The sequence below is a fragment of the Vigna umbellata genome, chromosome 10, assembly GCF_029865625.1.
Source record: "Vigna umbellata cultivar VRB3 chromosome 10, Vumbellata_1.0, whole genome shotgun sequence".
Classification (NCBI taxonomy): Eukaryota; Viridiplantae; Streptophyta; class Magnoliopsida; order Fabales; family Fabaceae; genus Vigna; species Vigna umbellata.
In genome coordinates this window covers 16,094,012-16,116,376 of record NC_142174.1, presented here as the reverse complement: position 1 = coordinate 16,116,376, position 22,365 = coordinate 16,094,012, and the positions used below count along the sequence as shown (strand labels likewise).

The following is a 22,365-nucleotide window of genomic DNA, read 5'->3' as shown; positions in this document are numbered from 1 at the left end:
AATGTTAAATCTTTTTATTTTTCTAGTTAATATAAAATAATATAAAAATTATTTGTTGTTTTGTATTATTACAAAATTATTTTATATTAACTACAAAACTCACATTTCTTGACACAAGAAAAAAAACGAGATGACAAATAAGATAATAATCATGTTTCTTCTCATTTAACAAAAGAAATAAGTTGTGGAGTCTCACTTAAAAAATATAAATATTTTGAGTATTCAATAGACAAAAACAATTTGATAGAAAATAAATTGAAAATATCTAGATTTATCACTAACTCAACTTAATTAAACTTAATTAAGCCAATTTTAATCAATTCTCTATCATTTTGTTTTGTTTATTAAGTAATCAAAATTTATATATTTTTCATATGAGGATTTGTCATTTAGTTTTTTATTAACTACGAGATGTAGTGTTATCTTGTCCTATCATTTTATTTATGTAGAAAACTGTTGGTCAACATAACTATAAGTAATGACATGAAACTCGTCAATAAATATGATGATTTCGTTACATAACATACTTAAAATAAAAACAATAAAAATCACTCATTATTTTACATTATCTACAATATCATTATCTACATATCTTCATATTTTTTTAAGGTTTAATTGCTTGCATTGTCCCTAGTTTGGCTGCAACGTGTCAAAGTAGTCCATCCTTTTAAAAAAATTTCAATTACGTCCAAACTTGGTTTAAAAGTGTCAATTTCGTCCAAACGTATGTAAAATTTGCTTCAATTAAGTCCCTTCCGTTAAATTCACCAAAACGGACGTTAATTTTTTAGTTCTCTCTCCTCTGCTCCTCTGCTTCTCTGCTCCTCTGCTCCTCTGCTCCTCTGCAGCTATGCTCTGTGGCATTCTATTGTATGATGAGATTTTTTGTCCTTTACTATTCATACTTTCTCACGCCCTTTATCACTTTCCCAGCGTTCATGTGATCACTTTCTCACATTTTTGTTAGACTTCAAGCTTTAAAATCTTATTTTTTTCACTCAAATTTCACTTCTATAATTTTTTTTTATCGAGATAGCATATTATTCAAATATTTATATAACTAATAATTTTCTAGATTAGTTTTCGGATAATTCAATTTCAAATTTTGTCATTTTTTTATTATTAATTCATTTTAAGTCTTTTCTTCCTTTAATTTTAAATGAAAAAAAATTCATTTCAGAATTCGTTTTTCTGAAATTAAATTCTGACCTTTTTTAAATTAGTTTTTTTATTTTCTGAATAATATTTTAGAATTTGGATTCGACAACCAATTCTGATTTTAAAAAAAAGTGCTGTTTATATTAATATTTATCTGTAAAAATATTTGACAAAATATATTATCTAGATTGATTTTTGGGTTCATATATGTTATTTGGATGAAAAAGTAACCTCATATTTAATGTAATTGATTCCAATTACTTATAAGAGATTTTCATTAATATTTACATGACTCTTGCTTAAAAGTATCAAAATACTTATGAGCATTTATTTCTCGGCTTGTAAATGACACATGTCAATTATTTAGGGTTTTTTATTTTTTTAATTTGGTCTTTTCTCTGTTGTACACTTTTTACTTGCTAGGATCCATGGATTTTAATGTGATAAATATTTGGTATTTCGATTTCAACAATTGAAATTGAAAAGCAACTTTATTATGTCTTTTGGGCTAACGAAACAGCAGTGAGCAAAGGAGAGAGAACTAAAAAATTAACGTCCGTTTTGGTGAATTTAACGGAAGGGACTTCATTGAAGCAAATTTTACATACGTTTGGACGAAATTGACACTTTTAAACCAAGTTTGAACGTAATTGAAATTTTTTTAAAAGGATGGACTACTTTGACACGTTGGAGCCAAACTAGGGATAATGCAAGTAATTAAACCTTTTTTAACATATGAATATAAGAAATTAGATGAAAAAACAACATAAAAACAACATAATAATATCTACTCAATTAAAAAATATAAAATTTAAGTATCTTATAAATTAAAAAAAATCTAATAAGCCCTCAATTAAAAATCTTCAAATTTAATATATTTAAAAAATCAGCGAAATACCTTTGAGTGTAAAAAAATTGGAATCTAAGAAAATCTCATTTGGATAGAGTAATGGATTCTTAAAATTAATTGTGGTAAACTAATTTGGTAAAAAGTAGGCGTTTCTTTTAACTTGCCCATCATGAAAATGCTGATTGTAAAATGAATTTCGTCAAAGTTTCAAAAGCATACGCATTTTTTTACACGCCAGAATATACTATTTTCAGATTCTTTTTTTTAAAATTAACTTTCTCAAAATCTAATCCAAGAGGTTAATTTAAAGACCAGTATGCGTGTTTGTAGACCCGCATACAACGCAAGCCATATTTTTCTGTCAAATTTAAAGAGAAAACGAAGAAACCATTATTTGTAGCTTCCATAGAAAAAAGAAAAATCAAACATGCACTAAAATTAGGAAGTTGCTTAGCCGAAAACTCATCTGGGTTGATTGACAGATAGGCTTTCAGGAATAGGGGCTTCAATATTTGAATCAAGTTCATTATTTGGTGGCACTATAAACGCATCTCAAAGCAGGAGAACTAGACACTGTTGTGTCTAGAGCCGAGCAGCACAAGTGCCATAACACTATGGAACGGAAATCACAATGTTTATGAAGTTGTATTCAAATTTGACACAATTGATTAGAGGTCACTGAAATTGGGTGGAGTTTCTAAAGAAGTTAGTGCCTCAAGCTTTCAACTATATAAGCTGCATACAAGTCCCTGCAAAAGGAAACACCCATTTTAAAAAATAGAATTAAGCATTCAAGATTAGTGTCAGATATCCCAAATAGATTCAAAATTTGAGTCCAGCAAGGAAAGTATCTCACATGGAGTATTTGATGGCATCAACGGCAGCTTCAGATGGTAGAAAGTCCTCAACGTCAACCTTTTTGTTTTCATTTTTCTTGTCTAGTGTGATAAGTTAAGGATACTCGCAGAAAACTAGGGGATGTGGCATCGTTAGAAGAAAATCACTTAACAGTTATCCAAAAACCTATGGAAGATTTAGTGTGTTTAGTTATAATCCATTAGACACTCCTTGCAAGAGTGACAAGATAGAAAATCTGCAAGTAACAAGTTTTTATATTAGCTTAATCTTCTTTAGGCTCTATTATAAGAGAAAAACTAATTGTCAATAACCACGTATTGAGATGCATGTGGTTACGGGTTTAATGTACAAGTGCAAATAACAGGATACACTCCTCAAAGAATCTTCTGATTTCAGCTAATCGATGTGGAGGAAGCTCCTTGATGTCCGTGTAATGACGGAACTCAGGGTCATCAGCACAAACTGCTATGATCTTGTCATCCCTCTCACCCTGCAGTAGAAATAATAATGACACCAAATTTCTCCAATGTTCTACTAATTGGTGACAAAACTATTCAAATTGTGTGATGTCCAGAGGCAAGAAAATTATAAAGTAAACAAAAATTGCAGTTCTCTACACTCTCGTTGACATTAATTTAACAATGTTCCTTGCAACCTACAATTTTATTTCGTTGCTCCCAAGGAACGAACCTCCTTCTCAATCTGACACTCCCAGCTCAAAATGGACTACGGATCGAAAGGTTAACGGTAACAAATTTCACCTGTCACACCAACTACGTGGTTTTGTTTATCATTTCAATAGACTTTGATGTTCAACACACTAGTACTTGCAGGGAAGCAAATAATTAACAATATAGCATTTTTTTTCCCAGAATAGACCCTCTCACCCTCACTTCTATTTTATTGTCCAATGCAAATCTTAGTGAAAAACAGAAAGCAAGGACGAGACAACTTTTACCTGGTCAATCATGGGCATTAGTCCTATAGCGCGAGCACGAAGGAAGGTACCAGGAAGCACGGGCTCCTTCTCAGAACAAAAGTCCAAATTTTAATACAGTTGATATTTTGGCCAGAAACGGACATTCTGCTAAGTATCAGGAACAAATAAAATTGAAGCATACCTGCATCAGAACCAGCACGTCCATGGGATCACTGTCTTCACAAATGGTTCTTGGGATAAAACCATAGTTGTGCGGGTAGACAACAGATGAGTAAAGAACTCGATCAACCTAATTTGTTCAGCTCTTTCGTTAGTGTATTATTTATGCTTCAGTACAGACAGGCAACAATGATAGATGATAATGCTACCCCATTAGAAGAAAGTCTTTCATCTTTTTCAAACACATCAAAGCATATGGAATGGAAGAAGGGGAATGAAAGTAAGAAAATCGAAACCACACCTTTATAAGTCCACTTTTCTTGTCCAACTCATACTTGACCTTACTGCCTTTGCCAATTTCAACCACCTGCCATGGAAATTGATTTATTTCTCTAAGAAAAACCGTTGGGAAACAAGAGTTCAATGAAACAATCTATGCAGGAAAAATGTAAGATTCTAAGTTCCAATCTGTTGTTGAGATCGCCTTATTTAATCACAGCCTCATCTCAAGTATAAAAGGAGGGTTTCGTTATCATCGTATCCTTGTTAAAGCTAAAGCACTTTTTTTCTAGCTGCATTCAACAAATCTGTAATATTTGAATGATTGCCAGAAAGAAATTAATACAAGCCCCGAAACTCAGATGAACACGATGTTGCGAGATGCGTCCTGAAAAGGATTATTTTTTTCTAAGATTTGCGAAAAGTTACAAAACAGTAACAGCTTACACAGTTGAAAACAGACGGAGCTCCTGGCCCTGCATGCAGAAAAACAAGTTTCAGTCCAAATAGTTTTTTTTTTTGAAGAGGAACTCTTGAATCACAATAATTTGCTCTTTAACTAGGAGAAAACAAATACAACAGATTTCTTTTTTTCCAAAAAAAAAAAACAAAATTCATTATAATTAAAAGCGACCCCCCAAAAAATCGTACAAAAGTTGGTGTACCAATCTCTAAGTCGTGCCAGGGGTGAGCAGCAACAGTTCTCCGTGACAGAGAAGAAAGTATTCTTTCATTAAGCTTTGGGTGAGGTAAATCCGAATTCCATGCACTTGAATCTTCATGGTGAGCCATATCGACTTAACTACATCATCATCAAACCCATCACACACACAGGCACAAAGAAGACACTATCAGTCCGAATCATTTCAATCAAAACAACAATCAGAAGAATCCACCTCATTTCTTAACCAGATTGATTCCAAAAGACCTAGGAATCTGTGTGTACGAGGTATATAGTCATGAAAAACCGATTCAATAGACGTAGCTAACTAACAGAGCATCAGGTTAAAATAGACCCCGGGACCTCAAAAAATAGCATTATTTGAAAAATGGTGATTACTTTTTTTCAGGTCTACATATGTTGCATTAGATCATGAAGCAAAAGCAGGAGCATAACAAAAAAGGAAGGCGAAACAAAGCATAAGGAGCGAATCATAAAAAGGAAAGAAGAGAAATTGCAGCAGAGTGAACCTTTTGCCTTATTGGGGTCCAAAGGGTTAAGGAACTTGTGAGACAGACAGAGATAGAGACAGATATAGAGAGAGACTGGGAGGAGGTGGGTGAAGGTACGAAACAAGCAAAGAATATAACAGGTGATGTATGTATCTATCAGACGGTTCAGCAGCCAATCGTGGAGTGAATCTGTGTCGTAGGATTAAAGTGCGCTTTCATCAGACGGCTACGGATTATAACAGAATATTTCGATTTCAGACATCGTCATAACATGGTCTTGTCTGTGCTCACTGCTGGCTGCTGCAAAACTATCATAAGGATCTTTTTCCTTTCCTCTGTGCTGCCTGCTCAAAAAAATACTTTTAAATCAAATTATTGACAATTAAGTCACGCGTGTAAATATATTATAAGTCATTTAATTTATAAATTAATTAAATACAATTTTCAGTTTATCAAACTAAAAATTTAAATCAGACGAAAAGGTTAAGAAGTGATCAAATATAAATTCAGGCAATAGTGATATAAAGATTCATTGAAAAATGCAAACAGTGATCTAAAAATACGTGTACGAGAGTCAGCAAAACCTCCCTCTACCAAATTAAAGAAAACGCGTATGTTGTCTACCCATACCCAGTTATAGACTAAATCTAATCTGTTTATTTTTTTAACCTATACAAAGCAATTCAATCTTATTTTAAATACTGTTTTGTTACGTATAATCATGTACATATTTTTTTTCTTGCAAACAATTTGACTGACAATCATAAATATATTTATTTTCAGTAATAATAATAATATATTTATTAAGTATAAAACTGATTTTAGTACGAAGTTATTACTATAAAATCATAACTTTAAAAGTGTAATTAAATCATGAGTTACCATTTGTAAAAAATATTAGTTAATCCATTAATATTTTTCAAACTTATAAATATTTTATGTCTTTTAACTAAAAGGCATTTGTAACTTTTAATTTGACTATTTAAATTGAGAAAGGAATCTTGATATTCGTCTAAGAAGTAGAATACAGGTAATTCAATTCAATTCAATTGTGACAAGTTCCAAAAAAAGTAGCCACATTGAGATGCTTTAATGAAAGAACAAGTCTAACAAATATGCATTAGGATTATATTGCCAAACCTTCAATTATAGTGTTTCACAATGTGAGTGCTATTATGAGGTATGCTAAAACTTTTTAGCTGAAGTTTAATTGTTAGTTTTTTATGATAATTTTTATTAGAAAATCCTACACAAATGTTCGAGGGCGAATTAACAAAGTTAACATATTATGAAAACTATAATAAAATTTTTTAATACTTCCATATTAATTTTCAAATTATATACAAAATTAACATTACAGTTTATCCGGTATATATAGTTAATTTTGACTGTTTCAAATTTCAAAATAACATACTCAGGTTAATTATCTTATTTCAAATGTTTTTCATTTTATAATTAGAATTTTATTATTATTTTATTTTTAAATGACATCTCAAGAGAAAAAAATGTATTTGAATTATTTTTAATGTTAAATGATGTAAAACTATATAATATATTGAAATACAAATTGTTAAATTTGGTAGAGTAATAAGTTAATTTAGGAAAAAATAAATATAACATTCTCCAACTTTAATAACTATTAATCCGGTCCTAATAACTGTAATTGAGTTATTTTTATTGGTGTGTAATTAAATTAAGGTAGAAGTATCTTATAATAATTAAGAAGAGATTATGAAATATTGTGTGCATGCATTTTACTGATGAGTTTTATTCAAACATCTTACCAACAGAAGTAGCTGATGGATTAAAGTTATGTATATTACTCTGCATAAAGTGGTACACTTTTGCTAAAAATGTTGACAATTAGTTCCACATTTCTGAATATAAGAGAAGAAACAGACTCTTATTTAAGTAATTTCCTTTCTGATCTCTACTAAAATATTTTTCTTTTGACAGGGTTCAAAAGGAATCACGTTCTTCAACTGAGACGTTATCAGTGCTGTTCGTATGATATTGACATTCTTAATTTTCTGAGTGAGAATTCATCCTGTAATGACTAATATAGTTACACATATTGCCGATTGCCAGAGTTTTTTCTGTACATGCTCATGAACTTGGCCACAAATTCTGCAGAGAAGAGCAAATTAGTCAACAATATTATACCCAGAACAGCAAGTCTCAGCAGGTCATTCAGTTGTATGAATCATTGTATTACATATGCAATACAATGATAATGTTACTTTTGCTAGGCAATCTATGGAGTTAGCTTAAATGCAATTAGAAGGGTGATTTTGCCTTACCTTCTAACTTTAGTAAAGCTGTTATTCCTGGTGGGAGTCTTCTGTCCTGTTCATTATAGACTTTGGTTACTAATTTCCCAAAAAAACAAACATGAAAGGATGACAGAGATTGTCTAGAATTAAATTGAAAAGGGTAAGTAGCACAGAGGTATGTTAAAAATGTGTCAATTCTGTTTTACAATTTACTATCACCTTCAGATAAACTATGGAAGGAGAAACTCACATAATAGGCATGCCAGTAGTATAGCTCCCTCTTTAAGCTGGCATCAATTCTTTTTAAGAGATGTTCTACGAGTTTCTGCATGTTTGAACAGAATGTACTTTATGCACTACTATTTTGATGAGTTGAATAAATTATTTATGGACTCTTATTGGTTACCAGGAGAATCAATTTCGGCTGGACAAAATCCAAGAGAAGCATTTGAAATTTCCCTCGAACTGAGAGTAACCTGATAAAACCATAACAAAATATACATTAAAAACTTAAACCATAATCAGATTGACAATTTCAAGCTGTTACTTAGAATAGAAGTAAAACATGTGAGTCTTATTCCGAACCCGGATAATAAGAAGCTATTAGCTTCTGATTCTGTATTTTAGAACATAAGATAGAGAAATTTCTTGCCGTGAATATGATGGATCAGCTAGGATCTCTGTGGCAACTTCTATTACGATCTCCTCCCATACAACTGAAATTGGTTGTTCTTCTGAAAATGGATAGCTGTCCATCATAGTACCCTATTTAGTCTATGGAGACAATTTTCTAGGAATGTTAAAGTAAATGTTTCCAGCCGGAAGCTCTTACTTGTGTGCTTTGCATGCTTCCAGAGCCATGATTGCTTTTCTGAGGTTCTGCTTAGATTTTGTAGCAATCTTCGCAGCAAAGTTCATGGACAGATCAAATTTCTCATTCTTTGCTATCTGCATAAGAACCTCAACAACCTGTATAGTTGAAGGTTCATGAGTGTTAATTAGTTATGCTTTTGTTGACATTAAGTTAGTTCCCTCTCAGAAGTTATACGATCATTAATATTAATAGAAGGAAAGTTTGATCTTTTCCAAAATTTGAATTGAGACAACAAAATAAATGATCTAGGAAATAAGTACACATAGAAGTGAAAACAAAAAAGAAACTATGATTTGATATGTTGTAGATCGATGTTAACTTTTACATATTTCAAAATTTATTCTTACTTCGTGAGTTTGAGGAGCATCAACTTGTACCGTTTTGAACCGATTTTTCACAGCATCAATGATGTCTGCATCATCTTCACAGCAGAGTACTAATTTGCATATATCAGAATAGCGGTCTACTATCCATTTGATAATGTGCTGAATGTTATCTACAGCTTTGTGGACATCATAAAGAACTATTACTGAAATTCAGAGAAACCAGCCACATTAACTAGACTCACATAAAGGGTAAATCTGTTTAGGAAGCTAGATAAACAAGTAATTAAGCTACTAACCTTTAAAATCTGACTTCAAATTAATATTGCTTACTTCAGGGGCAATAGCATATATATTGCTTATTTCTTTGATTAGTCCCATTAAAGCATATTTAGCATTTGGTTCTGAATTTACATCTAGCTCCATGTGATGAGGACTGGATGTTATGGGTACAGAGACTTTCTTAAGCCTTTGGTCCTGTCAATTTGGTGAAAATGCTGTGACTTAAGGGATAGGAGATGCTACTTTTTGATATAATACTCATGAACGGTTTTTTTGTTTTCACATATCAAAAGCTAAGTTAGGAAAGCGAGAAATCTCTACCTGAATAGGGAAGTGTCTTAAATCATGAGACAGCTGCAAAAAGGGTCTAATAAAGTCAGGTTAGAAACACAAAACACGTCTGAAAGGAAAATTATGGGAAGAAACATACATTATAACATGCATCACCATATATTTCTCTAAGAAGAGCCATTGCTAGCTCTCTTTTCCCGGAACCAGAGGGTCCTTTGAGCAAAATATGAGGGCAAGAGCCATGAGACACCTGAAAAGTAAGATAGCTTGAATCATAGTTATAAAATTTACAAGTTCAGTATAAGAAGAGGACTAAACTATGCAATTCTTCAGGTGTTTTTGTTATTATTCTTCAATCAGAACTAAAATTTCACACCAATAAAGTAATATGCGTATTGAAAATCTGTACTGCAATTCTAATTGAAGAACAAACAGAAAAAAAAAACACTTTTTTAATTCTATGTCTAAGCTTTGTTCACATGGAAACTGAGATGTTTTGACTAGACATAAGAAGTTGAGTACATTAGAAAATTTGAGGCACTAAAACAATTAAGGACAGAGTGAAAGGCATATGAGAACATATGGAAACATACCAATTCCTTCAGAAGTTGAGCTTCTTGTCTGTTGCAAATGAAGCCATTAAGTGAAGCAGGTTGGTGCTTATCTGCCAAGAATTGTGGGAGGCTTTCCACTACCACTGCTCTCTCAATGTAAGAAGATTCGTCAATGGGTCGACGTTCAGGAGATTTTGTAGTGGTTCTACAGTTACCTGTTCTCATGCAAGCAAACCATGTATCTTTCTGGTTCTTTTTTCTGTTAGCTGTGAATTTCCTCATGCTTGCGGTCGTCTTTCCACTACCCTCGCTTGTTACACTACTTGTCTTACCAGTGACACTTCCCTTTCTACTCGTGGCAGCAGAACTCAAACCCGTGGTTGATTGAGACAAAATATTCATATTCATGTTAAGATCACCGTTATTTCCTTTGCTTTCAGATGGTGTTCTCGCGGAGTTCACCGTTGGCATTGGACTGAAATACTCACTCTGTTGGATGCGTTTCGGCAACGAAGAATTCCTCCCTTCAAAGGCATTGCATTCACGAGAAAAGAAAAGGTCACCGGGTTGAATGGAATCAGTGCTTTCAAGCACTGATGAATAATCACTTCTGGGATCATTAGATAGCTTCACCTGGGCTATCATTTCGTTGATTTTTCCAACCGAAGGCGCTTTGAAAGGAGAAGCTTCTCTTTGCTTTAGAACAGTGTCATTGATTATCCCTCCATGGTTGCTCTCTTGAATCCTCAACCTGGGAGCAGTCACTGATCTCTTGTAGTGTGGCTTCTCAGTTCTTTGCTCCCTGAAAGGGGACAAAGTTCTTCCAAGGTCAGGTCTCGGCAAGGGACTGATATTTCTTCGTGTATCCAAACCTGTTACGGGCGATGATGAAGCAGCAACATCTTCTGCTACGTGGAGCTTATAGGGTGATTTGCTATTGTGTCTTCTACGTGGAGCTGAAGTTGTTGAAGCTGATGAGATTTCATGTTCAACCCTGGAAGGGTGCCTCCTGTGTGGTGCCATGGGGCTCTTGTTCCGTTGTAGAATGAAGTTTCTTCTTTCTCGTTCGTGGCGTGGAATCTCTTGCCACTCGGTCTCAGTGTCCGATGGCTCATAGCCACTACGTCCCTTCTTAGTTGAGTTTGGAGTCTGAGGAAATCGGTTATAATAAGGCGGTGACTGAGCCATACGTGAAGAATGTTTTTTACCCGACCTTGATTGCGCTCAAACAACAACTTATGAAACTGGTGTTGTAGTTCTCTTAGAAACTGAAAGATTGGAGTGGAATCTCGTAAGAAGTAATGATATAGTGACAGATAAAAAGACGAGTTTGATACTTTTGAGACAATGCTACAAAAGGGTATCTTCCAACGCAAGGAAAAAGAAGAAGAATAGGGAATAGAAGCACGATGGTTTCGAAATGAGACGCATTGGTGACGATAATGACAACATGCTTGTACGTGGGTAGATGAAAAAAATGTGTCGTTTAGGCCATCGACGTTCATAGGATGTTGTCGTTTTGTCGTCTGGCTTTGGGATGTTACGCATTACATTTTACATAGGAATTTGGAGCATCTTGTGAGGTGCCAGCATTTGGTGACGACATTACCCAATTTTACTTGGTTATCAACGTTGTTCTACCCTGGTCAAGATGAACTTAGTTAAATTCACCGATCTTTATATCAAGTTAATTATGCTTTTATTTAACTTGATTAATTTGTTTATATATTAACTGTTCTCACAAAAGTTCTCGGGACTGGAGGGATCTTTGAGAGCTTTACGTCTCCACATTGCTTGTTCGATTCACTTAGTTCCGAACAAGAAATTAAGTGCTGTTCTTCAACTTTCATTAATGCGGAAGCACATTATATTTATACTATTTTTTTAATGGATTTTCTCATACATGGACCTAGGGCAGACCCAAGCAGGTGTTGGCCCCAAAGTTAAGTGAATTATTGTGATATAATTTACGTTTAGCGCTATGATCTTTTATTTAATCTTGGTTATCAGTGGTGGGTCATCCAAGTGTGATATTTAGGAAGCTGTTCCCAATTTTGTCATGACCCTGTAGTAATTACTGTACAATCTTTTCAACCTTTCTGGGGCAGACTACTGCTTTTGTTTAGGTTGTTCACGACCCAATTAAATTAAGCCCATATTTGCTTGTTCTTTATTGGTGTTGCTCCCTACACTACCACTCATTTCTCTCTCTACCTTTTCATTTTTCTTTTATCTTTCCCTTCACCTCTCTATTCCTATTTTATCCTTGAGTAAAATTTTACGAGTTAATATTTTTTAACTTCTATTCACTCTAATCCCATAAGCACATACAACCTCTTTTTTCTCTTTAACATTCTAGTCCTCTCATTGTCTATGTTTCATTTCTTCTTCTTCTTTAACATTCAAATTATTTCTCCTCTATTTCTTTTATTGTGGTGTGAGAGTGTGGTGAGTGAGAGTTTGCAGGTGGTGGTGGAAGGAATTGTTCTAGCAGTGTCAGTGGTGCTTGAAGGTCTTGGTGGTGCTTGAAGGTGAAAGGGATGAAGGTGTGTGTGGAGGTACGTAATCAAACCTAAATTAAAACTTAAATTAACGTGTAAACCTTAAACGGATATGAGCATTCGTCAGCGGATGTCAACATCCGTTTAAGGCCAAACGGATGTCGACATTCGTTCATGGCCTGTTATCTTCTTTCTCCTCATCTGCATACACATAGAAAACACAAACCAACACAATTGTGAATAGGCGATGATTTACAAAAGTCAAATATAAGATGCAGGATAAAACTAAAATAATAAAAAATATAAAATCATAACATAATTTAAATGTGTCGGAGGATGATTATAATCATAGTTAATCATCATCACATCTTCTTCTTAGAGTTCTTGAGATATTTTTTCAAAAATTGCTTGAGAAAGTGATGAAATTGAATCATTAAAGTGTAAGATGCAACCACTTAAGAAACTAAAAGAAAACTAGGATTTACAAGACAAAAAGCTAAGAAAGAGTTGCTATTTTCTCTCAATTCGACACTGAAATCATGGTAAAATATGCCATTATCACCCGCTCTCTCAAGTTAATTACAAAATGATCTCTCAAGTTAATTACAACATGACTAGTGAAGTAATAAAGCCAAATCAACCCAATCAAAATTCCAGCAGCCAATAATTCATCACTGGAGGGATAGTCACCCCTTTCCTGTTTAATTCCAGCTTCAAGTAATCCAACAAGCTTAGCAATTCTACACTCAAGGGGTTCATCGTAGACAGAGTCACCCTTTTCCTGTTTCTTTTCAGCTTCAGACATTGCAATGAAATATCACTTTTGTAAGAATCCCAAATTTTCTCAAGAAAAGTATTAATAATATTTCTGAAATCTTCACATATTGTCTCCAGCTCTGCCTGATTCAACTTGGGGACCCCTATTATAAATGCTTTCTGCAGCTGCACCTTTTAGTGGTAAAAAGAATTATAAATCTATCATGCAAATGAACCAAAGAACAAACTAACCTCTCTTAGACCCAAGACGCAGAAACGAAGCACTAGTGACCACCGCACACACTGCCGCACCGCCGTACCGCCACACCGCTGCACCGTCGAATGACCACCGCAAACACCTCGCACCGCCGCACCACGAAACCCAAACGAAAATGGAGACAGGAAACAAACGAATGGATATGGAAGAGAAATAACGGATCTGAGAGTTGGAGGGGGTGAGAACGCATATTGAAGGGGATAGGAACGAATCTGAAAGTGAGTTGAAGGGGGCTCTGGAAAGAGAGAAAAGAAAAAGTGAGACTTGCAAGGGGGGTGGGGCTGCGCAGTGAAAATGGGTGAGTGAATATGAATAAAAATTTAGGGTTTCTGAAGAGTAAATAAATAAGGTTAAAAAGTAAAAAAAGCTAATTTTGTAATTAATTTTTTTTATAGAGAGTTGGGGAGGTGGAAGGAGCAAAGGTGATGGTGGAGGGAGCAACACCAGTTCAAGATTTGGGTGTTGCTCCCTCCACCACCACCTTATACTTCCTCCACCTCCCCACATTATTTTAAATACAATTATATCTTTAAGTTAAAAAGATTTTTACTTTTACCCTATTTTAAATAATTTGAAACCCTAATTTTACTTTCCTAGCACCCACTCACGAAACTCTCTTCCTCTTTCCCCATTTCCGTTTCACCTCCCCAACTCCCGCACTTCCATTCCTTTTTCTTCCCAGTTTTTTTTTGGTTTGAAAGCTTCCATTGCCGTCGTGGTGTGAAGGAGCGTCGCCACCATGGTGTGGAGGAACATCGAGGAGCGTCCAGAGCATCAACCTAGCGTGAGGAAGTATACATCAACGGAGATGACATCCTTCAACGGATGTCCCCTAATAAAACAAACTCTAAAATAAAAAACGTAAAACAGAAGTGACATCTTCAACGGATGTCAACATCCGTTTAAGGTAAAACAGATGCCGACATCCGTTTTTCCTTAAACAGATGTTGACATCCGTTTTTCCTTAAACGGATGTTGACATCCGTTTAATCCGTTTTACCTTAAACGGATGTTGACATCCATTGAAGATGTCACCTCCGTTTAAAGGTTACGTTTTTTATTTTAGGGTTTTATTTCAAGGTTTATTCGCACCTGGAGGGAAGCACGACATGCACTGCATCACTCCCGCACTGCACCACGAGAGCAACACTGCACCACAAGAGGGAGACTGCTTGATAATTCTTTCCACCACCATCAACCTTTACAACTTGTAGTATCTCACAACGACAAAAGAAAGAGAGGAAAAATATAATGTTAAAATAAAAGAAAAGTATTTTACACATCTACGGGACTAGAATAGGTTAGTAGTGAAATAAGTTGTGAATGAATAAAATTAAAAAATAATAACCTTAAAAACAAAATTTTATTGAGGGATAAAATAGTAAAGGGGAGGTGGAGGAAGAAAGGTGTGATGATAGAGGTTGCAACACCCTCAAAATTTAAGTTATGTGGGTTCTCAAATGTTCTTTCCTAGCGCAAATTAAATGGCCCAGACGGTGATATACAGCTACTAATTTTCTCTCTTTAACTCACTCCTAATTTGTCGGTTTGAAACTCTTCCATATCGTGAGTCCTCAATTAGATTCTCACGTTGATATCAGTGACAAAGCTAAAAAAAATAAGACGATGAGTTTAACTTTTTATTATCAAATATTAGTGTTGAAAGTTAAACGTGAACTAAAATATTATTAATTTAGAATATATAAATAAGTAAAAATTTTATTTTATAAATTAATTTTGTAAGATTGAATTAAATTTAATTTTGTTTAATATAATATTAAAATTTATTTTAATAAAATTTATTATTTATTAAATATATTGTTTTACTCGTCAAACTACTATAAAATTATTAAAATCCAGTTTCGTGCAATATATATATATATATATATATATATATATATATATATATATATATATATATATATATATATATATATATATATATATATATATATACGGGTTTGCTAACGATGTGTACCGGGTTTTAGTAGACAAAAATACCTTTATATATCATAGATTTTAAGTTTTAAGGTTAAGGGTATTTTAATAATTTGCATTCTCAAAAAATCCTTACTCATCTCTCTCATTCCTCTTAATCCTTTCTCTTTCATCTCTCATTCCAACCTTTTCTCTGTCATCCTGTTGTGGCCCAATTGAAAAAATCAGAAACATTTGCCGTTAAACAATCTTACAAAAAATGATTTTATAATGAGTTTTCATTTTTATCTAATTTTGTCCAATTTTCACAAGCATAAAAGAATTGGTAATTGACCTGAAAAAAATTAGAAATACTCGCTGTTAAACAATTTCTTACAAAAAATGATTTTATAATGAATTTTCATTTTATAATTTGTCTTATCTAATTTTATCTAATTTTCACAAGCATAATGGCATCAAAGGAATTGGTAATTGGCCTCGAAAAAATCAGAAACACTTGTTAAACAATTTTTTACAAAAAATGATTTTATAATGAGTTTTCATTTTATAATTTTTGTCGTATATAATTTTATCTAATTTTCACAAGCATAATGAAGGGTTTTTTTTAGAGATGATGATTCAACATATGCATATGATAAAATTAGAGAGGTTGGTGAAGATAGTGAAATTGAAGAGATCTTGAATGAACCTTTGCTTGAAGGTGAATATGTCAATGACTCAACTCTTTACAAAGACAAATTGTTTAACTGATTTTTTCAATTAGAGCTACAACAAGATGATAGAAAAAAGGTTAAAGTGAGAGAGATGAAAGAGAAAGGGTTGAGAAGAATAAGAGAGGTGAATAAAGATTTCAGGATTTCTTTATTTTTTAGTTTTGAGAATAAAAATTATTAAAATACCACGTACGTTAGCAAACTCATATATATATATATATATATATATATATATATATATATATATATATATATATTTAAATTTCACTTATAAATTAATTTTGTAAAATTAATTTAAGTTTAAACTTTATTCCTTAGGACTAATATAACATTAGATTATAAATATAAAAGATAAGCGGTGAAATTTATGGTGATTTCTTTCGTCAACTAGATCATCTTACCATCTTTTTGGAAATTTTCAAAACCTCAATTTTTGACATAACTCATTCCTACAATTTCTTTTATAGGAAAAGTTTACTCTGACCACTGACTTTTTCAAAATCGACTACCTTCAACTATTTTTAATAATAAAATATTATTCGTAAATAATAATAGATATAAATGAAGTATTATAATAAAATAATATTTCATGTACTTGTAAAGTGAATGTTCAAAAAAATATTGTTAAATGATAGGGACTTTTTTTATATTTTGTACAAATTTTAAATTACATTTCTTATAAAAGTTTATAAAATAGAAAAGATTTTAATGCAATTAAAGATTAGGTAATAGCTTTAATGTAACCCATACCTTAAGTCTTCTTCTCATCCACTTTAAGATAATATATGATATTTTATACTAATTATTATATTACTTTTGATTTAGTTTTATTTTATTATTGAGTGAAAGTTTGCCTAATGCAAGTTGCTATTTAGCTTTTAGGCAACACCTATGCCTAAAATATGTCAATCCTTATTTAGTTGATTATGAAGTGGGTGTACAGTTTTTGACCAAAATTTGAAGGAAACTTTAATTGGTTCGACAAAATTGCTTAAAATATTATAGATTTAAGTTTCATAATCTTCCAATATATTAGAAAAACATACCCACAAATTCAATTTCCTAGAAAAACATAGTTGGAAATATTGTTGACAGTAAAACACTTCAATAATTAAATAGTAGAAAAATTACCTATGAAATTTAAGACATGTTCTTGCTCTTTTTTTAATAGATTTTTTCTATAAGAAAGTGTAATTTTTTTGCATGATTATTTTTTTAAAGATTTTCTTACATGAAAACTTTTTGTATATATTTTTCGCTAAATATTCCTAACGAATTTTCAAATCTTATATCTAATTATTTACGAGGACTTTCCTACCCATCAAAGTCTGCATGAAAAAAGCAGCTAGAAACTCGTATTTTATCCATAGAAAAGTACATATTTTTAACATTAAATTGAGGTGTACTTTGACAACTACACATATATTAAAAAAAGTAATAAAAAAATCCTTATTTGGTGGCTATAAATATCATGGAATACGAAATCACGAGTGTAAGAAAAAAATCTCTATACAATTGCGTAATTCACATATGACTCTTACCAAGTCAACGTTATTGGAAGTAACTACTGACTTTTTCACTTGAATGGATTTGGAAGAAAATGATTAAGTGGATTTAAAAGGATTTGAAGATAAAATTTTTGTTGTTTATTTGAGTGAATTTGTAGGTAAATGAGAGTGAATTTAGTGTAGGATTTGATTGATGTGATAGATTAAAAAAAATTACTTCCAAATCCATTCTCGCATACTTCTAAATTGACAAATAATAAAAAACAAAAAAAATTATTTTCAAACCCTCTCAAATCCATTCAATCATTCACCCCCAAATCCATTTAAGTGAACAAAGCCTAACTGGTCTACAACGTTGTCTATAGTCTTAGGAATTAAAATGTCAAAACATATTTGCTTGTTGAAAAAATTAGAGTTTTGTTATTGGTCACAGAATTGAAAAGTATCCATGTTCTATTTTATTCGATGTGAAACTTTGTTTGTATCCAAAATTTTTGGAATTGAAATGGGTAAGAATCATACTCATATATTTCAATTATATAAAATTGAAATCTTATTTCAACTTTAATTTTATTTTGAGAACTCTTTCCTTATGGGTTATATAATAGTTAAAGGTAGTTATTTAAATAAAAAATTCTACCCGTGCATGGGATGTTAATAATAATAATATTATAGTAAGTGAACCTAGCGATTGAATATTAATCAGTAGTCCAACCTATTCCATTATTATATATATTTTTAATCAAAAAGGTCAATTTGTGATTTTCAAAATTTTGAAAATTGAAGTCTGAGAGAGAGAGGAAAAAGAAAAGAGAGGTAGGTGGAGATTGAAATTGTTAGAATATAATACGTAATTCCATTGATATTTTCTTCATTTTACAAACTATGTTGAATTTGACTATCAACCAGTGTTGCTATATTGTAGTCCTTGTTTACGACACTAACTCTGCAATAAATAATTTTGTGGAAAGTTTTGACCGTAGACTTGTTAACTTTCCAGCATTTTTTTTACATATAATAAAAAATAATTTTACTTTTTAGTTTATTTGTCTCTACTAATTTTATATTTTATTGATGTTGAATAAGTGTGAGTAGAGAATAAAATTTGTGTATCATTGCTTTTTTTATGCTGTACAAAGTTTACTCTGCAAAATTTAGATTGGAATAATAGTTTTAATTGGTAAATAAAACAATATGTTAAAATTATACTCATTCACAAATTTCAATACTGTATCTTAAAATGTTTTTAAAATGGCTTGCATTTGGATTGAATTTCACTGTATAATTGAATTAAATATTCATAGAAGACTTTTATAATTATTATTATTGAAAGTGCAGTCTGATGGAGACATCAACCCAACTCTTTTCATTACCAAAATGTTTTGGTTATTAATTTTTTCTTGCTTCTCTCTTTGGAATTTTAACATTGCACTTCAATGATATTTTTGGCATAATTATTTCTTAGGAGAGGTTCAGATGTAAAAACAATGACATTTAAATGCAAGTTTATTATAGTCTATATTATAAAGATAATTACATTTTTATACAATATATTTAAGTATTATTTATTTAAAAAAAAATTATTACTATTATTGTAAGGTAATAAATGATTATATCTGCAAGAAAGTTTTACTACTTTTTTTATATGGTTTAAGAGTTAACTTTGTTAGCCGGACAAGTTCAATAACATTTGAAGAGATTGTCAACTTAAGTTAATTATAATATTTATTAAAATACATTAAAACAATTCATAATACTTGTAACAGATAAAAGATATTTAGGAGATCGTGAAGATATTAAGTTTGCATAACATTTTAAGTAAAAAAAACTTTCTACAACATTTTTTACATGTGCTTAATTTTTAATTGAATAATTAAATCATTATTTTTTTTTGAAATATTTATCTTTCCCAATAAATCAATGGTAATTTTTTTAAAAGTTTTCAACAGGAACAAATTATCATCAAATAGATTTCATTTTTCTTTGTCTTGAATTTGACAAGAATGATCTTTCATTTTTACGTTGCACGAAGAATTAAAATTATGTAATTCTTTCATATTTTTGTTAACGAATTGGTATTTTTTTAAATTTTGTTATTATTTTACTTATATTTGATTTTTTTTTAACTTTTAAATGATTCAACTCTGTTTTGATTGGCAGGGAGTGAGAATCAACTCTGGTGTGCGTCTTGAATAACGTGTGTTGTATTCACGGATCATCTTGCAGAAAACTAGAAATGACAGTGATGTAAAAATTTGAAAAGAGAACGTAGATGATGCGCAAACAGTTGTACCGATTTCATTATTATTTCTCATGTAGAATCTTACATTCATGCGGAGATATTGTTGAAGACAACATAAAAAATAAAACACTAGTTATCAGTAACAAATAATTCAAAGTACAGAGCCTGCAATGGCCATTTTTGAAGAATTAAAAAAGGAAAGCGGCATTAGTTTTATTAAGCTGGCTGCTGCAGAGTGATAAGAACATAGAATTGCATTGGTTTGCGAGACTTGGAAAATCAGACAAACTGGTTCAAGTATTCATCCACAGTTGAGTATTTAACGTAAGGATAAGCCTCCGAAGCTTCAACATCTCTTGCAGGATCAATCTCATACACTGCATCTTTCCTTATCTGTTGGGAGTGATACAACGCCAATAGATAATTATTTGGGAAAGATGACTCTGCAAAAAACCAACAGATGCTTGATTTTATTTCACACAATTGATGCAACCAACATATGCACAAAATAAATTAGTGAAGTTTAATAATAAAGAGTGGTGTTACTTGCAACATACCCTTAATCTGCTTAAGAACTTCTTCCTCTGGAACATAAATTTTCTCCAGAGTCTTTCCGATTTTTTTCTCCCACATGGATACAATCTCATTTAAGGTCAAATAGTTGGCAGGGAGTCTTATGTGCACGGCTTTGTTCAATGCATTAGGGTCATTCGCTGCTTCGATCGTGAAAGTTCCCACATCAGCCTCAGTCACATATGCTCCTGAAACAATATAATATATACGTAAACATTAAACAATTGACTTCTGTCTAAGCTTTTTATAGTTTGTGTGTACTAAAACAATTATTATAATTCTACAGTATCACTACCTTTGACATTTCCATCTCCTTGAATGAATATCTTGTCCCGAGGAGGAACAGTGATATCAATCTGTGCCAGGTTACGTAAGAAATAACCGGTAAAAGCATGACAGCATAGGTAAGTGTAAGGGACTCCCTCCGCTTCGATTACTCTCCGGATTTTTGCTTTTTCCTCAAACACTTCTCTCACTGGTTCAACTGCATCGTGACGATCCACGTCCAGTCCAAATTCAGATGGGAAGAATCTCTGTGGAGGAATGAAATTAGTATGGAAAATGTGGTTATTTAGAATAGATTTATTTTGATGAGCAAGATAGGCATACCTTGACGTTTCCAGCTTCTTTGATTGCTGCAATGATCTTGACCTGATCTTCTATGAGTAGTCTCCCAAAGGAGCAGATGACGACGTCAACCTGTTTGATGGCGTTGACGAGACTCTGATGATCGTTCATGTCTCCCTGGAGAGAGAAAGGAGTGGTATGATTAATGGTGTGAAAAGAGAAAATGGTAAGAAAGAAATGAAGAGAGGAAGGGAAGGTACTTGGATTAGAAAAACTCCAGAATTTTGGAAGTTCTGAAGGAGTTCATCCCTGGTTTCAGGATTTGCAGCTGTCACGAGCCTTGGTTTGTTAACATTGGCTGGAGTGTCCCTGACCAACACATACGTTGGATTCCCTGCCTTCACACTTGCCCACACAATGTGCCTTCCGATGGCTCCTGTCGGTCCCAATACGAGGATTCTGTCTTTTCCGGCCATCACAGCAGATCAAACTCAAAACAAGAACTTAGCAGTGTCTGGATTTCTTGTTCTGTAGGTAATTGATTAAAGCAGCGATGGCTTTGTGATGCATAGACAAGAACACTTTGATTGGTATTTATAAAGCCAGCAACTTTGTTGTATGAGGATTTTTTTTGGCTTAATAATTATGGTTAATAATAATGCAATTGCGTAGTTTTGACAAGTTCAACAATATCCATTTAGTTAAAGTCCAGCCACCTGGTGTTGTCAATTCTCAATCAACCATTTGACTGTGGTTGTTCGCTAAAGGTGTGCTTACGAGTAGCTGCCGATAGAGAGAGACCTTCCACAGGGGATGACCAAAAATACATTAACAACGTCACTGCCATAAAAATAAAATATCCAACAAATTAAAAAAAAACATATTAAAAGAAACCAATCAATACAAGACAACACTCAGCAACAACCAGAGATTGGGATCAACCGATTTAAATTATAAAAAAGAATAAAAAAAACGATGTAGGTACAGAGGAAACACAATCTTAAACAAATGACAACAGAATAAACAAATTTTAGTAGTAACGATAATTGATTATAGGAAAAATTTATTTTAATGACTCTAAAGTTTTTTGTATTTTATATCTATCGAAAATATTAGTTTTCAAATTTGATAACTTTTGAAAAGTATAGTAATAAAGAATAAGTTAGAATATAGTTCTCTTAAAAGAACAGAGTTACGTTATCTAATTAAAATTATTTACCAAAATCAATTTAAAAAATGATTAATTAATAACTAATGAAATAAATTGTAAAAACAA

General features: G+C 32.2%; 3 protein-coding genes across 5 annotated transcripts; all 3 read right to left on the bottom strand.

Annotated features, from left to right (window-relative positions):
• Positions 1 to 2,416: 2,416 nt before the first annotated feature.
• On the bottom strand, positions 2,417 to 5,596 carry LOC148192035 (soluble inorganic pyrophosphatase 1-like). 3 transcript variants are annotated; one of them, XM_088100680.1, is made up of 9 exons: positions 5,436 to 5,596; positions 4,910 to 5,046; positions 4,692 to 4,720; positions 4,267 to 4,332; positions 3,988 to 4,095; positions 3,825 to 3,890; positions 3,236 to 3,356; positions 2,865 to 2,946; positions 2,417 to 2,757 (listed from the first exon to the last, which is right to left on the bottom strand). In XM_088100680.1, the coding sequence occupies exons 2-9, from the start codon at positions 5,034 to 5,036 to the stop codon at positions 2,715 to 2,717; spliced, it is 642 nt and encodes a 213-aa protein (XP_087956806.1). In that variant the 5' UTR covers positions 5,037 to 5,046; positions 5,436 to 5,596; the 3' UTR covers positions 2,417 to 2,714. The 3 variants fall into 3 exon arrangements, with proteins under 3 accessions (XP_087956806.1, XP_087956807.1, XP_087956808.1); XM_088100681.1 differs by lacking the exon at positions 5,436 to 5,596 and adding an exon at positions 5,305 to 5,435; XM_088100682.1 differs by lacking the exon at positions 5,436 to 5,596 and adding an exon at positions 5,141 to 5,284.
• A 1,886-nt stretch (positions 5,597 to 7,482) lies between these two features.
• On the bottom strand, positions 7,483 to 11,202 carry LOC148192034 (uncharacterized). The gene is made up of 11 exons (XM_088100212.1): positions 10,054 to 11,202; positions 9,600 to 9,710; positions 9,491 to 9,523; positions 9,187 to 9,364; positions 8,912 to 9,093; positions 8,523 to 8,659; positions 8,343 to 8,438; positions 8,097 to 8,166; positions 7,941 to 8,015; positions 7,718 to 7,763; positions 7,483 to 7,544 (listed from the first exon to the last, which is right to left on the bottom strand). Exons 1-11 carry the CDS (start codon positions 11,200 to 11,202, stop codon positions 7,483 to 7,485), a joined length of 2,139 nt encoding a protein of 712 aa, XP_087956338.1.
• An 8,778-nt stretch (positions 11,203 to 19,980) lies between these two features.
• Positions 19,981 to 21,676, bottom strand: LOC124833855 (isoflavone reductase). Its single transcript, XM_047308417.2, has 5 exons — positions 21,350 to 21,676; positions 21,132 to 21,266; positions 20,818 to 21,055; positions 20,507 to 20,710; positions 19,981 to 20,392 (listed from the first exon to the last, which is right to left on the bottom strand). Exons 1-5 carry the CDS (start codon positions 21,563 to 21,565, stop codon positions 20,229 to 20,231), a joined length of 957 nt encoding a protein of 318 aa, XP_047164373.1. The 5' UTR covers positions 21,566 to 21,676; the 3' UTR covers positions 19,981 to 20,228.
• Positions 21,677 to 22,365: the final 689 nt, after the last annotated feature.